At 47.2% G+C, this 19,863-nt stretch overlaps 1 protein-coding gene across 8 annotated transcripts in view; it reads left to right on the forward strand.

Annotated features, from left to right (window-relative positions):
• The window catches only part of ky (kyphoscoliosis peptidase), a 337,538-nt gene that overhangs the window by 230,758 nt on the left and 86,917 nt on the right, over positions 1 to 19,863 (forward strand). For 2 of the 8 annotated variants that reach the window (XM_078203038.1, XM_078203053.1), the window contains one exon: positions 19,665 to 19,863. The exons of the other annotated variants lie outside the window; for them this stretch is intronic. In XM_078203038.1, coding sequence (XP_078059164.1) covers positions 19,749 to 19,863 — 115 coding nt within the window. In that variant the 5' untranslated portion in view covers positions 19,665 to 19,748. The remainder of the gene's footprint in view (positions 1 to 19,664) is intronic. 8 annotated transcript variants of the gene reach the window in all.

The raw sequence follows: 19,863 nt of genomic DNA on the forward strand, positions 1-19,863 counted from the left end.
ATCTGCCATTCATTTGTTCACTCACTCAACTTGTCCAAATCACACTGAAGCATCTCTGCATCCACCTCACATCTCACCCTCCCACCCAGTTTTGTGTCATCTGCAAATTTGGCAATATAGCATTTAATTCCCTCGTCTAAATTATTGAAATATATTCTGACTAGTCTGGGTCCCCGCACCAATCTCTGCAGTGCCCCACTAGTCACTACCTGCCATTCAGAAAAAGATCCATTTAGTCCAAAGATATACACGTTCGGTGGATTGGCCATGCTAAATTGCCTCTTAATCCAAAGATGTGCAGAATAGAATCCCTGCAGTACAAAAGGAGGCCATTCAGCCCATCGGCTCTGCACAACTCTATGACCGAGCATTATACCCATGCCCACTCCCGGAACTTCATATATTTCCCCTGCTAATCCCTCTAATCGACACATCTTGGGACACTCAGGGGCAATTTAACATGGTCATTCCACCTCGCCTGCACATCTTTGGACTTTGAAAGAAAACCGGAGCACCCAGAGGAAGCTCACGCAGACACGGGGAGAACGTGCAAACTTCACGCACTGGAGGTCCGGGGGATTAGTAGGGTAAATGCATGGGGGTTGGGCCTGGGTGGGATGCTCTGTCGGAGGGTTGGTGTAGACCCAACCCGCCAAATGGCTTCCTTCTGCACTGTAGGGATTCGATGTTCTTTTCCTACTCTTTTTTTTCTGTCTGCCAACCAGTTTTCTAGTAAGGAGTCTAACAACACCAGGTTAAAGTCCAACAGGTTTATTTGGTAGCCTACCAAATAAAGCTGTTGGACTTTAACCTGGTGTTGTTAGACTCCTTACTGTGTTTACCCCAGTCCAACACCGGCATTTCCACATCATAACCAGTTTTCTATCCATCTCAATACACTATCCCCATCCCATGTGCTTTAATTTTACACGCTAATCTCTTAGAATCATAGAATCCCTACAGTGCAGAAGGAGGCCAGTTGACCCATTGAGCCTGCACCGACCACAATCCCATCCAGGCCCTATCCCCCTAACCCTACCTATATAGTTCACTAATCCACCTGACACTAAGAACAAAGAATAAAGAACAATACAGCACAGGAACAAGCCCTTCGGGCCTCCAAGCCCGTGCCGCTCCCTGGTCCAAACTAGACCATTCTTTTGTATCCCTCCATTCCCACTCCGTTCATGTGGCTATCTAGATAAGTCTTAAACGTTCCCAGTGTGTCCGCCTCCACCACCATGCCCAGCAGCGCATTCCAGGCCCCCACCACCCTCTGTGTAAAAAACGTCCTTCTGATATCCGTGTTAAACCTCCCCCCCTTCACCTTGAATCTATGACCCCTCGTGAATGTCACCACCGACCTGGGAAAAAGCTTCCCACCGTTCACCCTATCTATGCCTTTCATAATTTTATACACCTCTATTAGGTCACCCCTCATCCTCCGTCTTTCCAGTGAGAACAACCCCAGTTTACCCAATCTCTCCTCATAACTAAGCTCCTCCATACCAGGCAACATCCTGGTAAACCTCCTCTGCATTCTCTCTAAAGCCTCCACGTCCTTCTGGTAGTGTGGTGACCAGAACTGGGCGCAGTATTCCAGATGCGGCCGAACCAACGTTCTATACATCTGCAACATCAGACCCCAACTTTTATACTCTATGCCCCGTCCTATAAAGGCAAGCATGCCATATGCCTTCTTCACTACCTTCTCCACCTGTGCCATCACCTTCAAGGATCTGTGGACTTGCACACCCAGGTCCCTCTGCGTATTTACACCCTTTATGGTTCTGCCATTTATCGTATAGCTCTCCCCTATGTTAGTTCTACCAAAATGTATCACTTCGCATTTATTAGGATTGAACTCCATCTGCCATATCTTTGCCCAAATTTCCAGCCTATCTATATCCTTCTGTAGCCTCTGACAATGTTCCTCACTATCTGCAAGTCCAGCCATTTTCGTGTCGTCCGCAAACTTACTGATCACCCCAGTTACACCTTCTTCCAGATCGTTTATATAAATCACAAACAGCAGAGGTCCCAATACCGAGCCCTGCGGAACACCACTAGTCACAGGCATCCAGTCGGAAAAAGACCCTTCCATTACCACCCTCTGTCTTCTGTGACCAAGTAAGAAGTCTCACAACACCAGGTTAAAGTCCAACAGGTTTAAATAAACCTGTTGGACTTTAACCTGGTGTTGTGAGACTTCTTACTGTGCTTACCCCAGTCCAACGCCGGCATCTCCACATCATGACTTCTGTGACCAAGCCAGTTCTCCACCCATCTAGCCACCTCCCCCTTTATCCCATGAGATCCAACATTTTGCACCAACCTACCGTGAGGGACTTTGTCAAACGCTTTACTAAAGTCCATATAGACAACATCCACGGCCCTTCCCTCGTCAACCATTCTAGTCACTTCTTCAAAAAACTCCACCAGGTTAGTGAGCAATTTAGGAGCAATTTAACAAGGCCAATTGACCTAACCTGCACTTCTTTGGACGGTGGGAGGAAACCCACGCAGACACAGGGAGAATGTGCAAACTCCACACAGTCACCCAAGGCCGGAATTGAACCCAGGTCCCTGGTGCTGTGAGGTAGCAGTGCTAACCACTGTGCGATTGTGCCGTCCGTGGGACTTTGTCGAAAGCTTTCTGATAGTCCAAATAAACCACATCCACTGGCTCCCCCTCATCAACTCTACTTGTTACATGCTCAAAGAATTCCAGTAGGTGTGTCAACCATGACTTCCTTTTCATAAATCCTTGCTGACCCTGTCTAATCCTGCCAGTGTTTTCCAAGTGTTTTGCTATAAAATCTTTGATAATGGATTCTAGAATTTTCCTCACTACCAATGTCAAGCTTATTGTTTAACTCTCTATTTTCTCCCTACCTCCCTTTTTAAATAGTGGTTACATATGCTACCCTCTAATCTGTAGGATTATATAGAGTCTATAGAATCTTGGAAGATGATCTCCAATGCACCAACTATTTCTCGGGCCACTTCCTTAAGTACTCTTGAATGTAGATTACCAGGCCCTGGGGATTTATTGGCCATCAACTCCATCAGTTTCCCAAAACCAATTCTCTACTAATATTGATTTCCTTCAGTTCCTCCCTCACACGAAACCCTGTGTTCCCAACATTTCTGGTATCTTATTTGTGTCTTCCTTTGCGAAGACAGAATGAAAGTATGTATTTAGCTGCTCAGCCATTTCTTTGTTCCCCACAAGCTTTTTTCTCCTTCTTAATCAATCCCTTTGTTCTCCTTTGTTGAATTATAAACTGTTCCCAATCCTGCTGTTTTTTCTGGCCAATTTGTATGCTTCTTCCTTGGATCTAATACTATCTCTAATTTCCTTTGTAAGCCATGGTTTGGCCACCTTTCCAGTTTTACTTTTCTCCACACAGGAATAAACAAGTCACTGCAGTTCACCCATGTGCTCCTTGAATGTTTGCCATTGCCTATTCAGTGTCATCCCCTGAAGTAACATTTCGCAATCTATCATAGTCAACTCACGCCTCACACCATCATAGTTTCCTTTATTAAGTTTCAGGACCCTAGTTTCAGAATCAATTACGTCACTCTCCACCTTGATGAAAAATTCTATCATCCCCAAGGGGTCTCACACAACTAAGTTGCCAATGATTCCTTTCTTGTAACACAATACCCAGTCTAGGATGACCTGCTCTGTAGTTGGTTCCTCAACGTATTGGTCCAGAAAACCATCCCATTTTAACTCCAGGAATTCCTCCTCTATGGTATTGTGACTAATTTGATTTGCCTAATTTATATGCAGATTAAAATCACCCATAATAGCAGATGTTCCCTTATCACATACATCTCAACTTTCCTGTTTAATGCCATTCCCAACATCACCACTACAGTTTGGGGGTCTATGTACAACCCCAACTAATGTTTGTTGTCCCTTGGTGTTTCTCAGAGTTCAACTGGTGAAGCTCCTATTGCTAATTTCCCATGACAACTGAGCCTTGTCCCTGAGATATGGCCTTTTCTCATGACTTCTGAACTCAGGCATGTTGTCCAGTCAAATGGCTGTTTACCTTCTCCACTGCCACTTCCTGGCTCTCTACCCAACCATCATGGGGCTCATTCTGCCCTATCCATGACCTCGACTCCTCAATGCTCATCAGTTTTGAACTGCTGCTGCAGCTCCTGGCAGCTCTCTTTCTCTCTCGCTCTCTCTCTCTCACGCTCTCTCTCTCGCTCTCTCTCTCTCGCTCTCCTGCTCTCTCTCCCTCACTCTCTCTTGCTCTCTCACTCTGTCTCCTGCACTCTCTCACTCTCTTCCGCGCTCTCTCTCACTCGCTCTCTCTCTCTCTCTTTTTCTCTCTCGTTCTTGCTCTCTCTCTCTCTCTCTCTCCACAAGGCTCCTGGTATCTTCTGCTCCACCAGTCTGTCAAAAGCCTTCTAAAAGTCCAAATAAACAATATCCAGACTCTGCCCCAGCTCTCTCCAAGAAGCTCTCTGGGCACAGATTTTGCCCCAGCTCTCTCCAGCCTGCATTCTGGGCACAGACTATGCCCCCAGCTCTCTCCAGGAAGCGCACTGGGCACAGATTCTGCCCCAGCTCTCTCCAGCCTGCATTCTGGGCACAGGCTGTGCCCCCCGCTCTCTGAAGGCTGCGCTCTGGGCACAGACTCCACCCTCTGCTGAGGACTTTGGTTTCTGATCCAAGTAGAGTTTGCAGGGCTGACTGAATCACCTACCAAGCACTCTCCTAGGCCAATAACTGTTACACCTTGAGTTTGGGATCTAGATGGAATTCTTTACAGTTTGTCATTTTCCCTAAGAAAGCTATGTTAGATTGTAATTCATAGAAATCATTCCTGTTTATTTACAGTTCTATGTATATCTGCATAACTCTACGCAAATTTACACTTCTGCTTTCCACCAGATCTCAGTTACTTAATTTGATTTGATTTATTTGATTTGATTTATTATTGTCACATAAATTAATATACATGGAAAAGTATTGTTTCTTGAGCGCTATATATACAAAGCATACCGTTCAAGGATAAAGAAAGGAGAGAGTGTAGAATGTAGTGTTACAGTCATAGCTAGAGCATAGAGAAAGGTCAACTTAATACACAATAGATCCATTCAAAAGTCTGCTGACAGCAGGGAAGAAGCTGTTCTTGAGTCGGTTGGGACGATTCCTCAGACTTTTGTATCTTTTTCCCAATGGAAGAAGGTGGAAGAGAGTATGTCTGGGGTGCGTGGGGTTCTTGATTATGCTGGCTTCTTTTCCGAGGCAGCGGGAAGTGTAGACAGTGTCAATGGGTGGGAGGCTGGTTTGAGTGTTGGACTGGGCTTTGTTCACGACCCTTTGTAGTTTCTTGCGGTCTCGGATAGAGCAGGAGCCATACCAAACAGTGATACAATCAGAAAGTAAAGGCGTTGATGGGCTTTCTTAACAATAGTGTCAGCATGGGGGAATTAGGACAGGTTGTTGGTGATCTGGACACCTAAAAACGTGAATCTCTCAACCATTTCTACTTCGCCCCATTGATGTAGACAGGTGCATGTCCTCCACTATGCTTCCCGAAGAATGACTATCTCCTTCGTTTTGTTGACATTGAGGGAGAGATTATAGTCATTGCACCAGTTCATCAGATTCACTATCTCTTTCCTGTACCGATGATGTAACTATGATGCAATGTCATTTGACAGTAGATTTTAGTCCTTTATTCTACAATGCCCTCATTGTGCAGGGAACCACGAGGTGGTGCTTAGATGAATCTATGATGCTTAGATGAATCTATGTGGTGGGTAAGACCCAGCCTCTGGCTCCACTCTGGTGGTGGAGGATGGAAGTCAGCATACTGTGGGTTGCTCACCTCCCTCACTACAACATGCTTAAATAAAATGGGCAACAAACAGCCGTTCCCATTAATTGATTGAACAGGGACCTGGGGAGATGGATACAGGGGTTGATTGGAGGAAGAACATTTTTATGCAATGAGTGGCAGTGATCTGGAACTCATGATGATTCATCTATGATGCTTAGATGAACTCACTGCCCATGAAGGGGATGGAAAAGGAGACAATGAATGATTTCAAATGGAAATTGAATTGACACTTGAGGGAAATTAACATGCAGCTCAACAGGGATGGAGTGGGAGAATGAGAGGGACTGGATTGCTCTTCAGCATGGAGCTGAGAGGCTGAATGGCTGCCTTCTTTGTGATAATAACTCTAAGAAGTTTGACACCACCCTAGGCAAAATAGCCCACTTGGTCATCATCCCATTCACCACCTTTAACATTTCGTACTGCCAATTCACAGTAGCAACTATGTGTACCATCTACAAGATGCACCGCAGGACCTCACCAAGGTTCCTTAGGCAGCACCTTTCAAACCCATGACAACTACCATCCAGAAGGACAAGAGCAGTAGATATCTGGGAACACCACGACCTGGAAGTTGCCCTCCAAGTCACTCACTGTCCTGACTTGGAAATATATCGACGTTGCTTCATTGTTGCTGGGTCAAAATGCTGGATCTCCCTCCTTAACAGCACTGTGGGTGTACCTATATTACATGGATTGCAGTCATTCAAGAAAGCAGCTCATTACCACCTTCTCAAGGGCAATTTGGGATGGGCATTAAATGCTGGCCTATCCAGCGACACCCACAACCCATGGGAAGAATTTTAATAAAAGGCAATTTTGAAGTGTGGGCATAGAAAGAGACAGCCCCAAATTACTAAATTTCACAAAATCAAAATACTGTGTGCGGATGGTGGAAATCTGAAATCAAAACTGAAAATGCTGGAAACCCAGCAGGTCTGGCACCATTTGTGGAGAGAGAAACAGGGTTAGTGTTTCAGGCTAGCAACTCTTCATCAAAAATGACTTGAGGAAAATATGAAAGTCATGGAGTCATAGAGGCTTACAGCACGGAAACAGGCCCTTTGGCCCAACTTGTCAATGCCGCCCATTTTTTTAACCTTTAAGCTAGTCCCAATTGCCCGCATTTGGCCCATATCCCTCTATACCCATCTTACCCATGTAACTGTCTAAATGCTTTTTAAAAGAAAAAATTATACCGCGGCACGGTAGCACAGTGGTTAGAGCTGCTGCTTCACAGCTCCAGGGTCCCGGGTTCGATTCCCGGCTTGGGTCACTGTCTGTGCGGAGTTTGCACATTCTCCTCGTGTCTGCGTGGGTTTCCTCCGGGTGCTCCGGTTTCCTCCCACAGTCCAAAGATGTGCGGGTTAGGTTGATTGGCCAGGTTAAAAATTGCCCATTAGAGTCCTGGGATGTGTAGGTTAGAGGGATTAGCGGGTAAATATGTGGGGGTAGGGCCTGGGTGGGATTGTGGTCGGTGCAGACTCGATGGGCCGAATGGCCTCCTTCTGCACTGTAGGGTTTCTATGATTCTATGATTTCTATTACTACCTCTGACAGCTTGTTCCAGACGCTCACCGCCCTCTATGAAAAAATTGCCCCTCTGGACACTTTTGTATCTCTCCCCTCTCACCTTAAACCTACGCCCTCTCGTTTTAGACTCCCCTACCTTTGGGAAAAGATTTTAACTATCTAGCTGATCTATGCCCCTCATTATTTTATAGAGCTCTATAACATCACCCCTTGGCCTCCTATGCTCCAGATAAGTTCCAGTCGATCCAGCCTCTCCTTATAACTCAAACCATCAAGTCCCGGTAGCATCCTAATAAATCTTTTCTAGTTTAATAATATTTTTTCTATAATAGGGTGACCAGAACTGTTACAGTATTCCAAGTGTGGCCTTACCAATGTCTTGTATAGCTTCAGCAAGACATCCCAACTTCTGTATTCAATGTTCTGACCAATGAAGCCAAGCCTTCGTCACCACTCTGTCAACCTGTGACTCCACTTTCAAGGAGCTATGAACCTGTACCCCTAGATCTCTTTGTTTTCCCCAATGCCCTACCATTAACTGAGTAAGTCCTGCCCTGGCTTGATCTACCAAAATGCATCACCTCGCATTTGTCTAAATTAAACTCCATCTGCCATTTGTCAGCCCAATGGCCCAATTAGAACATAGAACATAGAACATAGAACATTACAGCGCAGAACAGGCCCTTCGGCCCACGATGTTGCACCGACCAGTTAAAAAAAAAAAACTGTGACCCTCCAACCTAAACCAATTTCTTTTCGTCCATGAACCTATCTACGGATCTCTTAAACGCCCCCAAACTAGGCGCATTTACTACTGATGCTGGCAGGGCATTCCAATCCCTCACCACCCTCTGGGTAAAGAACCTACCCCTGACATCGGTTCTATAACTACCCCCCCTCAATTTAAAGCCATGCCCCCTCGTGCTCGATTTCTCCATCAGAGGAAAAAGGCTATCACTATCCACCCTATCTAAACCTCTAATCATCTTATATGTTTCAATAAGATCCCCTCTTAGCCGCCGCCTTTCCAGCGAAAACAATCCCAAATCCCTCAGCCTCTCCTCATAGGATCTCCCCTCCATACCAGGCAACATCCTGGTAAACCTCCTCTGCACCCTCTCCAAAGCCTCCACATCCTTCCTGTAATGTGGGGACCAGAACTGCACACAGTACTCCAAGTGCGGCCGCACCAGAGTTGTGTACAGTTGCAACATAACGCTACGACTCCTAAATTCAATCCCCCTACCAATAAACGCCAAGACACCATATGCCTTCTTAACAACCTTATCTACTTGATTCCCAACTTTCAGGGATCTATGCACACATACACCTAGATCCCTCTGCTCCTCCACACTATTCAAAGTCCTCCCGTTAGCCCTATACTCAACACATCTGTTATTCCTACCAAAGTGAATTACCTCACACTTCTCCGCATTAAACTCCATCCGCCACCTCTCGGCCCAACTTTGCAACCTGTCTAATTCTTCCTGCAAACTACGACACCCTTCCTCACTGTCTACCACACCACCGACTTTGGTGTCATCAGCAAATTTGCTAATCCACCCAACTATACCCTCATCCAGATCATTAATAAATATTACAAACAGCAGTGGCCCCAAAACAGATCCCTGAGGTACACCACTTGTAACCGCACTCCATGATGAATATTTACTATCAACCACCACCCTCTGTTTCCTATCCGCTAGCCAATTCCTGATCCAATTTCCTAGATCACCCCCAATCCCATACATCTGCATTTTCTGCAGAAGCCTACCATGGTGAACCTTATCAAACGCCTTACTAAAATCCATATATACCACGTCCACTGCCTTGCCCCCATCCACCTCCTTGGTCACTTTCTCAAAAAACTCAATAAGGTTAGTAAGGCACGACCTACCTGCCACAAAACCATGCTGACTATCACCTATCAATTCATTACTCTCCAAATAACTATAAATCCTATCCCTTATAATTTTTTCCAACATCTTGCCGACAACAGAAGTGAGACTCACCGGTCTATAATTCCCGGGGAAGTCTCTGTTCCCCTTCTTAAACAATGGGACAACATTCGCTAACCTCCAATCTTCTGGTACTATACCAGAGGCCAACGACGACCTGAAGATCAGAGCCAGAGGCTCTGCAATCACTTCTCTTGCCTCCCAGAGAATCCTTGGATAAATCCCATCCGGACCAGGGGATTTATCTATTTTCAGACCCTCCAGAATATCCTGCACATCCTCCTTATCAACTGTAATACTGTCTATTCTACTCCCTTGCAACCCAGTGTCCTCCTCAGCTATATTCATGTCCCCTTGCGTGAACACCGAAGAGAAATATTGGTTCAATGCTTCACCAATCTCCTCCGGTTCCACACATAACTTCCCTCTGCCATCTATAACTGGCCCTAAACTTGCCCTAACCAACCTTCTGTTCTTGACATACCTATAGAACGCCTTAGGATTCTCTTTAACCCTATCCGCCAAAGTCTTCTCATGTCCCCTTTTAGCCCTTCTAAGCTCGCTCTTCAACTCCCTCTTAGCCAATCTAAAGCTTTCTAGTGCACTACCCGAGTGCTCACGTCTCATCCAAACATAAGCCTCCTTTTTCTTTTTAACCAACAACGAAACTTTTTTGGTGCACCACGGTTCCCTAGCCCTACCAATTCCTCCTTGCCTGACAGGGACATACCTATCACAGACTCGCAGTAGCTGCTCCTTGAAAAAACTCCACATGTCGGACGTTCCCAGTCCCTGTAATCTCCTAGTCCAACCTATGTTTCCTAATTCTCTCCTAATAGCCTCATAATTACCCTTCCCCCAGCTAAAACCACTGGCCCGAGGTTCATGCCTATCCCTTTCCATCACTAAGGTGAACGTAACCGAATTGTGGTCACTATCACCAAAATGCACACCAACTTCCAAGTCTAGCACCTGGTCTGGCTCATTTCCCAGCACCAGATCCAATATAGCCTCACCTCTAGTTGGCCTGTCTACATACTGAGTCAAAAAACCTTCCTGCACGCTTTGAACAAAAACTGACCCCTCTAACGAGCTAGAGCTATAACAATTCCAGTCAATATTAGTCAAGTTAAAATCCCCCATAACAATTGCCCGATTACTTTCACTCCTAAGCAGGATTGACTCCGCAATCCTTTCCTCAACCTCTCTAGAACTTTTAGGAGGTCTATAAAAGACTCCCAACAGGGTGACCTCTCCTCTCCTATTTCTAATCTCCGCCCATACTACCTCAACAGATAAGTCCTCATCAAACCTCCTCTCTGACACTGTGATACAATCTCTGACCAATAATGCTACCCCTCCCCCTCTTCTACCTCCTTCCCTACTTCGACTAAAACATTTGAACCCCGGGACCTGCAGCATCCATTCCTGCCCCTGCTCTATCCATGTCTCTGAAATAGCCACAACATCGAAGTCCCAGGTACTGATCCACGCTGCAAGTTCACCCACTTTATTGCGAATACTCCTGGCATTGAAGTATACACATTTCAAACCCTGCTCCACCCCACCTCTGCAATGCCGTGCATTGCAGTCCCCATCCATGCATCCCTCACTTTCAGCCCCACTACTCAAGATCCCATTGCAATCCGAGATAACCTTCTTCACTGTCCACTATGCCACCAATCTTGGTGTCTTCTGCAAACTTACTAACCATGCCTACTAAATTCTCATCCAAATCATTAATATAAATGACAAATAACAGTGGACCCAGCATCGATCCCTGAGGCACAGGTCTCCAGTTTGAAAAACACCCCTCTACAACCACCCTCTGTCTTCTGTCATCAAGATGTGGAGATGCCGTATTCTGTTATCAAGCCAATTTTGTATCCATTTGGAGATGCCGTATTCTGTCATCAAGCCAATTTTGTATCTATTTGGCTACCTCACCCTGGATCCCGTGAGATTTAACCTTATGCAACAACCTACAATGTGGTATCTTGTCAACCTACAATGCGATACCTTGTCAAAGGCCTTGTTAAAGTCCATGTAGACAACATCAACTGCACTGCCCTCACCTATCTTCTTGGTTACCCCTTCAAAAAACTCAATCAAGTTTGTGAGACCTGATTTTCCACTCACACTGTCACACTGACAGTCCCTATTCAGTCCTTGTGTCTTTAAATGCCTGTAGATCCTGTCTCTCAAAATACCTTCTAACAACTTACCCACTACAGATGTGAGGCTCACCAGCCTGGAGTTCCCAGGCTTTTCCCTGCAGCCCTTCTTAAATAAAGGCACAAGATTTGCCATCATCCAATCGTCAGGCACTTCACCTGTGACTATCAATGATTCAAATATAGAACATAGAACATAGAACATTACAGCGCAGTACAGGCCCTTCGGCCCTCGATGTTGCGCCGACCAGTGATACCAATCTAAAGCCCCTCTAATCTACACTATTCCAATATCATCCATATGTTTATCCAATAACCACTTGAACGCTCTCAACATTGACGAGTCCACCACTGCTGCAGGCAGGACATTCCATGCCCTTACGACTTTCTGAGTAAAGAACCTACCTCTAACATCTGTCCTATATCTCTCACTCCTCAATTTAAAGCTATGTCCCCTCATGCTAGCCAACACCATCCGAGGAAAAAGGCTCTCACTATCCACCCTATCTAATCCTCTGATCATCTTGTATGCCTCTATTAAGTCACCTCTTAACCTTCTTCTCTCTAACGAAAACAATCTCAAGCCCCTCAGCCTTTCCTCATAGGATTTTCCCACCATACCAGGCAACATCCTGGTAAATCTCCTCTGCACCCTTTCCAACACTTCCACATTGATGCGCGATTAAATCACTCAGGAGACTAGATTGTACCCGGGAAATAAAGGCTTTTATTACTGACAAGAATGGAGCACACTATATACAATACAATCCCAGACTAAAGGGTCACCAGGCAGTGCAGTGACCTTTATACTTCCCCTGGTAGGCGGAGCCAACTGGAATGTACCACAGAACAATATCAACAGGTAGAACAGCCCAACCCTAACACCAACAGTAACTACAGTAACATATCTACAAACACCCATAGTGCTGACCATCCATGGCTCAGCACTCACAGTGGTAACCAACTATGGTTCACCACATTCACCCCTCCTTTAAAAACAAAGGCTGGCGGGGCAAAAAAAAAACAGAACAACTGTTCATATATTCACAAGTTCAGTCGTATTGGAGGAGCGCACCGTTTCTGCGACCTCCTCAACACTGGCGGTTCTGGTAACCGTGGTGACCACCTCTCCAAGGCGGTGTCCAGTGACTCCTCCAGTTCCTCACGGACAGGTGGACCATGAGGTGGCGACAATCTGCCGGACTCGAGCACGCCTCGAGGTGGTGACAATCTCCTGAACTCAGGCAAGCTGTACACGGGAGTAAGAGGATTAAGTGGTGGTCCCGATACTGCCCGCGCCGTGTCAGGAGGGGAGATAAGGGTCGGGGGGTCCCTAACTAGGGGTGTGGAAGCGACTGGGGTTTCCAAGTCCCCTGCAGGCGCCAGATCTCTAATAGAGACCGTGTCCTCTCGCCCGTCAGGATATGCCACATAGGCATATTGAGGGTTGGTGTGGAGGAGATGGACCTGTTCAACCAAAGGGTCGGACTTGCGGGTCCTAACATGCCGCCGCAGGAGGACAGGTCCTGAGTACGTCAACCAAGACGGTAATGAGGTCCCAGAGGAAGACTTCCTAGGGAAGGAAAACATCCTCTCATGTGGAGTAGCGTTGGTTGCCGTACACAGGAGTGAGCGGATAGAATGGAGCGCATCAGAGAGTACCTCTTGCCAACGGGAGACTGGAAGACCTTTAGACCTCAACGCCAGTAAGACAGCCTTCCAGACTGTAGCATTTTCTCGTTCAACCTGTCCGTTACCCCTAGGGTTGTAACTCGTAGTTCTACTTGAGGCAATCCCTTTTGAGAGCAGGTATTGCCTCAAGTCGTCACTCATGAATGACGAGCCCCTATCACTGTGGATATAGCTGGGGTAACCGAACAGGGTGAAAAGATCCCGTAATGCTTTGATAACCGTGGCAGTGGTCGTATCAGAACAGGGAATGACAAAAGGGAATCGTGAGTACTCGTCAATCACATTGAGGAAGTACACGTCCGATCTGTCGAACGAAGGGGGCCCTTGAAGTCCACACTCAGTCTTTCGAAAGGGCGAGTGGCTTTAATGAGGTGTGCCCTGTCAGGTCGGTAGAAGTGCGGTTTGCATTCAGCACATACCTGGCAGCTTCGGGTTATGGACATCCTCCACTGAGTAGGGTAGATTCCGGGCCTTTACGAAATGGAAGAGCCGAGTGACCCCCGGATGCAGAGATCATTGTGGAGGGCCTGTAATCGATTCTCCTGCACACTTGCACATGTTCCACGCGACAGGGCGTCTGAGGGCTCATTGAGCTTCCCTGGACGGTACATGATATCATAATTGTAGGTGGAGAGTTCGATTCTCCACCTCAAGATTTTATCATTTTTGATTTTACCCCGTAACGTGTTGTTGAACATGAACGACACGGACCGCTGGTCCGTGAGCAGGGTGAATCGTTTTCCCGCCAAGTAATGGCGCCAATACCGAACGGCCTCCACAATGGCCTGGGCCTCCTTTTCCACTGCAGAGTGCCGAATTTCGGGGCCTTGGAGGGTGCGAGAGAAAAAGGCGACGGGCCTGCCCGCCTGGTTAAGTGTGGCGGCCAGGGCGAAATCAGATGCATCACTCTCCACCTGAAAGGGGATGGACTCATCAACAGCGTGCATCGTGGCTTTTGCGATGTCGGCCTTTATCCCTTCAAAGGGTAAGCGAGCCTCTGTTGCTAGGGGAAAGGAGGTAGACTTGATGAGCGGACGAGCTTTGTCCACATAATTGGGAACCCACTGTGCATAGTATGAGAAGCCTAAGCATCTTCTCAGTGCTTTGATGCTAGTGGGCAGGGGAAGTTCCAGGAGGGGACGCATACGGTCTGGATCAGGGCCAAGGACCCCATTTTCCACCACGTATCCGAGAATTGCTAGGCGGCGCTTGCGAAATACGCACTTCTCCCTGTTGTAGGTCAGATTCAGGCGAGACGCAGTGCGTAAAAATCTAAGGAGGTTGGCATCATGGTCCTGCTGGTCATGGCCACAGATAGTGACGTTATCCAGGTACGGGAAGGTAGCCCGCAGCCCGTTCTGGTCCACCATTCGGTCCATTACACGCTGGAAGACCGAGACCCCATTCGTGACGCCAAAGGGAACCCTTAAAAAGTGATAAAGACGACCATCCGCCTCAAAGGCCGTGTATTTTCGGCCCTCTGGGCGAATGGGGAGCTGGTGGTAAGCTGACTTCAAGTCAATGGTGGAGAACACCCAGTACTGCGCAATCTGGTTGACCATGTCAGATATGCGCGGGAGAGGATACGCATCCAGCTGCGTATGTCTATTAATGGTCTGACTGTAGTCTATGACCATCCGGGGTTTGTTTCCAGTTTTAACCACCACTACTTGCGCTCTCCATGGACTAGAGCTAGGTTGGATGATCCCTTCCCTGAGGAGCCGCTGAACTTCAGATCGAATAAAGATCCGATCCTCAGTACTGTAACGCCTGCTCTTGGTTGCGATGGGCTTGCAGCCTGGCACGAGATTCTCGAATAAAGATGGTGGGGTGATTCTGAGTGTCGAGAGGCTACACGTGGAGCGCGCTGGGCAATTTGGAGGCTGCTGTGCTCCCACTGAAAGTGGAGGGAGTGGCCCATCGTACTGCAGGGTTACGCTCCTCAGGTGGACCATAAAGTCTAGTCCCAGGAGCATCAGAGCGCAAAGGTGCAGTAACACAAGGAGCCTGAAGTTCTCGTAAACTGTGCCCCGCACCGTCAGGTTGACCACGCAGCTCCCTAGCACGGTAACAGACCGGGACCACGACGCCATCGAAATTGTCTGTCTGACAGTCCATACTTGGAGACCGCACCGTTTCACGGTGTCAGGGTGAATGAAGCTCTCCGTGCTCCCGCTGTCAAACAAACAATGAATTTGGCGTCTATTTACCTCTGTGCCCATCATGGACTTGTCGAGTCTGTGAGGCTTGGCCTGGTCCAGGATGATTGACGCCACCGTTGGGTCTTGGGTGCCACTGCAGGCAGCTGAGATGGTTGATGATGATGACCCCTGCTGGTCGTCCGCGGTCGGTGCCGACCAAAATGGCTGCGCCCATGGATCGCATGTGGTCGGTGGCGCCAAATGTGGCGGCCCCTGCAGGTCGCACGTGTCTTGCGTCTCCGTCATCAGGAATGGCGGCGCTCTGGAATCGCACGTGGTGGAAGACCTCGAAGACGCTGGAGACAAGGAGACAGGCTCAGGAGAATCACACGCCGCACTGCTATGTTTGGAGAGTGGTTTGGTCCTGCAGACTTTGGCATAATGCCATTTCTTTCCACACGTGGAGCACAATACCGTTCTAGCTGGACATCGCTGCCGAGGGTGTTTCGCCAATCCACAGAAGTAACACCGCGGGCCTCCTGGAGCTGCTGCCGTCGTCAGGTCCGAGGTTGGAAACACAATCGCGCAGTTTTTCGGAGCCGCTGAATAAAGTAGAGTTGGTGGCTGTACTTGCCACGATGTTCCCACATGGTCGGTGGGGAACGTTTCTAGACTTCTGGAGGCCGTCTCCATAGCGTCGGCCAATTCTACTGTCTTAGCAAGGTCTAGATTACCTTGCTCTAGCAGCCGAAGGCGAATGTACGACGAGCCGATTCCCGCCATGAACGCATCGCGAATCAAGTCGTTCGTATACTGGGCCGCCGACACTGGTTTGCAGTTGCAGGCTCTGGCTAGCTGCTGAAGTTCACACAGGTACTGTTCTGTCGTTTCGTCGAGCTGCCGCCGTTGAGTGGCTAGAAGGTGTCGAGCATGGATCTCGTTTGGCGGTTTGTTGTACCGTTTCTTAAGTAGTTCGATGGCCCCTTTGTAGTCTTGGGCATCGCGGATTGATAAGTATACAGTGTCGCTTACCCTCGCGTGGAGGACCCGCAGTCTATCAGCGTCGTTTTGATTGGCTGTTGAGTCTTCGATGTAGTCTTGAAAACACTTTAACCAATGGTCGAATGTGTTCGACGCTCCTGCCGCACGTGGATCTAAAGTAAGCTGATCGGGTTTCAACATTTGCTCCATGGTTTTTTTTTTAAAATTTTGTCAGTAATAAAATTGATGCGCGATTAAATCACTCGGGAGACTAGATTGTACCCGGGAAATAAAGGCTTTTATTATTGACAATAATGGAGCACACTATATACAATACAATCCCAGACTAAAGGGTCACCAGGCAGTGCAGTGACCTTTATACTTCCCCTGGTAGGCGGAGCCAACTGGAGTGTACCACAGAACAATATCAACAAGTAGAACAGCCCAACCCTAACACCAACAGTAACTGCAGTAACATATCTACAAACACCCATAGTGCTGACCATCCATGGCTCAGCACTCATAGTGGTAACCAACTATGGTTCACCACACACATCTTTCCTATAATGCGGTGACCAGAACTGTACGCAATACTCCAAATGTGGCCGCACCAGAGTTTTGTACAGTTGCAGCATGACCTCCTGGCTCCGAAACTCAATCCCTCTACCAATAAAAGCTAACACACCGTACGCCTTCTTAACAACCCTATCAACCTGGGTGCCAACTTTCAGGGATCTATGCACATGGACACCCAGATCCCTCTGTTCATCCACACTACCAAGTATCTTACCATTAGCCCAGTACTCTGTATTCCTGTTACTCCTTCCAAAGTGAATCACCTCACATTTTTCCGCATTAAACTCCATTTGCCACCTCTCAGCCCAGCTCTGCAGCTTATCTATATCCCTCTGTAACCTGCCACTTCCCTCCGCACTGTCTACAACTCCACCGACTTTAGTGTCATCCGCAAATTTACTAATCCATCCTTCCACGCCCTCATCCAAGTCATTAATAAAAATGACAAACAGCAGTGGCCCCAAAACAGATCCTTGCGGTACACCACGAGTAACTGAACTCCAGGATGAATATTTCCCATCAACCACCACCCTTTGTTTTCTTACAGCTAGCCAATTCCTGATCCAAACCACTAAATCACCCTCAATCCCATGTGTCCGTATTTTCTGCAAAAGCTTACCATGGGGAACCTTATCAAACGCTTTGCTGAAATCCATATACACCACATCAACCGCTTTACCCTCATCCACCTCTTTGGTCACCTTCTCAAAGAACTCAATAAGGTTTGTGAGGCACGACCTCCCCTTCACAAAACCGTGGTGACTATCCCTAATCAAATTATTCCTTTCCAGGTGATTATAAATCCTATCTCTTATAATCCTTTCCAATACTTTGCCCACAACAGAAGTAAGGCTCACCGGTCTATAATTACCAGGGTTGTCCCTACTCCCCTTCTTGAACAAGGGGACAACATTTGCTATCCTCCAGTCTTCTGGCACTGTTCCTGTAGACAATGACGACCCAAAGATCAGAGCCAAAGGCTCTGCAATCTCCTCTCTAGCCTCCCAGAGAATCCTAGGATAAATCCCATCCGGCCCAGGGGACTTATCTATTTTTACCCTTTCCAGAATTGCTAACACCTCCTCCTTATGAACATCAATCCCATCCAGTCCAACAGCCTGCACCTCAGTACTCCCCTCAACAACACTGTCCCTCTCCAGTGTGAATACCGATGAAAAATATTCATTTAGTGCCTCTCTTATCTCTTCAGACTCCACGCACAACTTCCCACTCCTGTCCTTGACTGGCCCTAATCTTACCCTCGTCATTCTTTTACTCCTGACATACCTATAGAAAGCTTTAGGGTTTTCCTTGATCCTACCTGCCAAAGACTTCTCATGTCCCCTCCTGGCTCTTCTTAACTCTTTCTTTAGGTCCTTCCTGGCTAACTTGTAACTCTCAAGCGCCCTAACTGAGCCTTCACGTCTCATCTGAAAATAAGTTTCCTTCTTCCTCTTCACAAGAGATTCAGCCTCCTTAGTAAACCACGGTTCCCTCACACGACTGCTTCCTCCCTGCCTGACAGGTACATATTTATCAAGGACGCGTAGTAGCTGTTCCTTGAACAAGTTCCACATTACAATTGTGCCCATCCCCTGCAGTTTCCTTCCCCAACCTATGCCACCTAAATCTCGCCTAATCGCATCATAATTTCCTTTCCCCCAGCTATAACTCTTGCCCTTTGGTATATACCTATCCTTTTCCATTGCTAAAGTAAACGTAATTGAATTGTGGTCACTGTCACCAAAGTGCTCACCTACCTCCAAATCTAACACCTGGCCTGGTTCATTACCCAGTACCAAATCCAATGTGGCCTCACCTCTTGTTGGTCTATCTACATACTGCGTCAGGAAGCCTTCCTGCACACACTGGACAAAAACCGACCCCTCCAAAGTACTCGAACTATAGCTTTTCCAGTCAATATTTGTAAAGTTAAAGTCCCCCAGTACAACTACCCTGTTACTTTCGCTCCTATCCAGAATCATCTTTGCAATCTTTTCCTCTACATCTCTGGAACTTTTCGGAGGTCTATAAAAAACTCCCAACAGTGTGACCTCTCCTTTCCTGTTTCTAACCTCAGCCCAAACTACTCAGTAGACGAGTCCTCATCAAATGTCCTTTCTGCCACCGTAATGCTGTCCTTGACTAACAATGCCACACCTCCCCCTCTTTTACCACCTTCCCTGCACTTACTGAAACATCTAAACCCCGGAACCTGCAACAACCATTCCTGTCCCTGCTCTATCTCTGCTAGGGGACCCGCAATTTCCTCCCTAGCCTCCCTGGGATACACTTCATCAGGTCCTGGGGATTAATCTACCTTGATGTGCTTTAAGACTTCCAGCACCTCCTTCTCTGTCATAAGTACACTCCTCAAGACATCACTATTTATTTCCCCAAGTTCCCTAACATCCATGCTTTTCTCAACAGTGAATACTGATGAGAAATAGTCATTTAGGATCTCACCCATCTCTTGTGGATCTGCACATAGATGATTTTGTTGATCCTTAAGAGATCCTATTCTCTCCCTAGTTACACTTTTGCCCTTTATATATTTTGTAGTAGCTCTTTGGATTCTTCTTTGCCTTATCTGTCAAAACAATTTCGTGTCCCCTTTTTTCCCTCCTGATTTCTCTCTTAACTCTACTCCTGCACCCTCTATACTCTTCAAGGGATCCACTTGATCCCAGCTGCCTATGCATGTCATGTTGCCTCCTTCTTCTTCTTGACCAGGACCTCAATATCCCGAGTCATCCAGGGTTCCCTACTTCTACCAGCCTTCCCTTCACTCTAAGAAGAATGTGCTTACACTGAACGATGATCTTTGCATCGTTCGATGGAGACGGGAGAGGTTCCGGAGGATTGGAGGATTGCAGATGTGGTCCCTATATTCAAGAAAGGGAACAGGGACAGCCCGGGAAATTACCGACCG

This window comes from Mustelus asterias, chromosome 3 (assembly GCF_964213995.1).
Source record: "Mustelus asterias chromosome 3, sMusAst1.hap1.1, whole genome shotgun sequence".
Classification (NCBI taxonomy): Eukaryota; Metazoa; Chordata; class Chondrichthyes; order Carcharhiniformes; family Triakidae; genus Mustelus; species Mustelus asterias.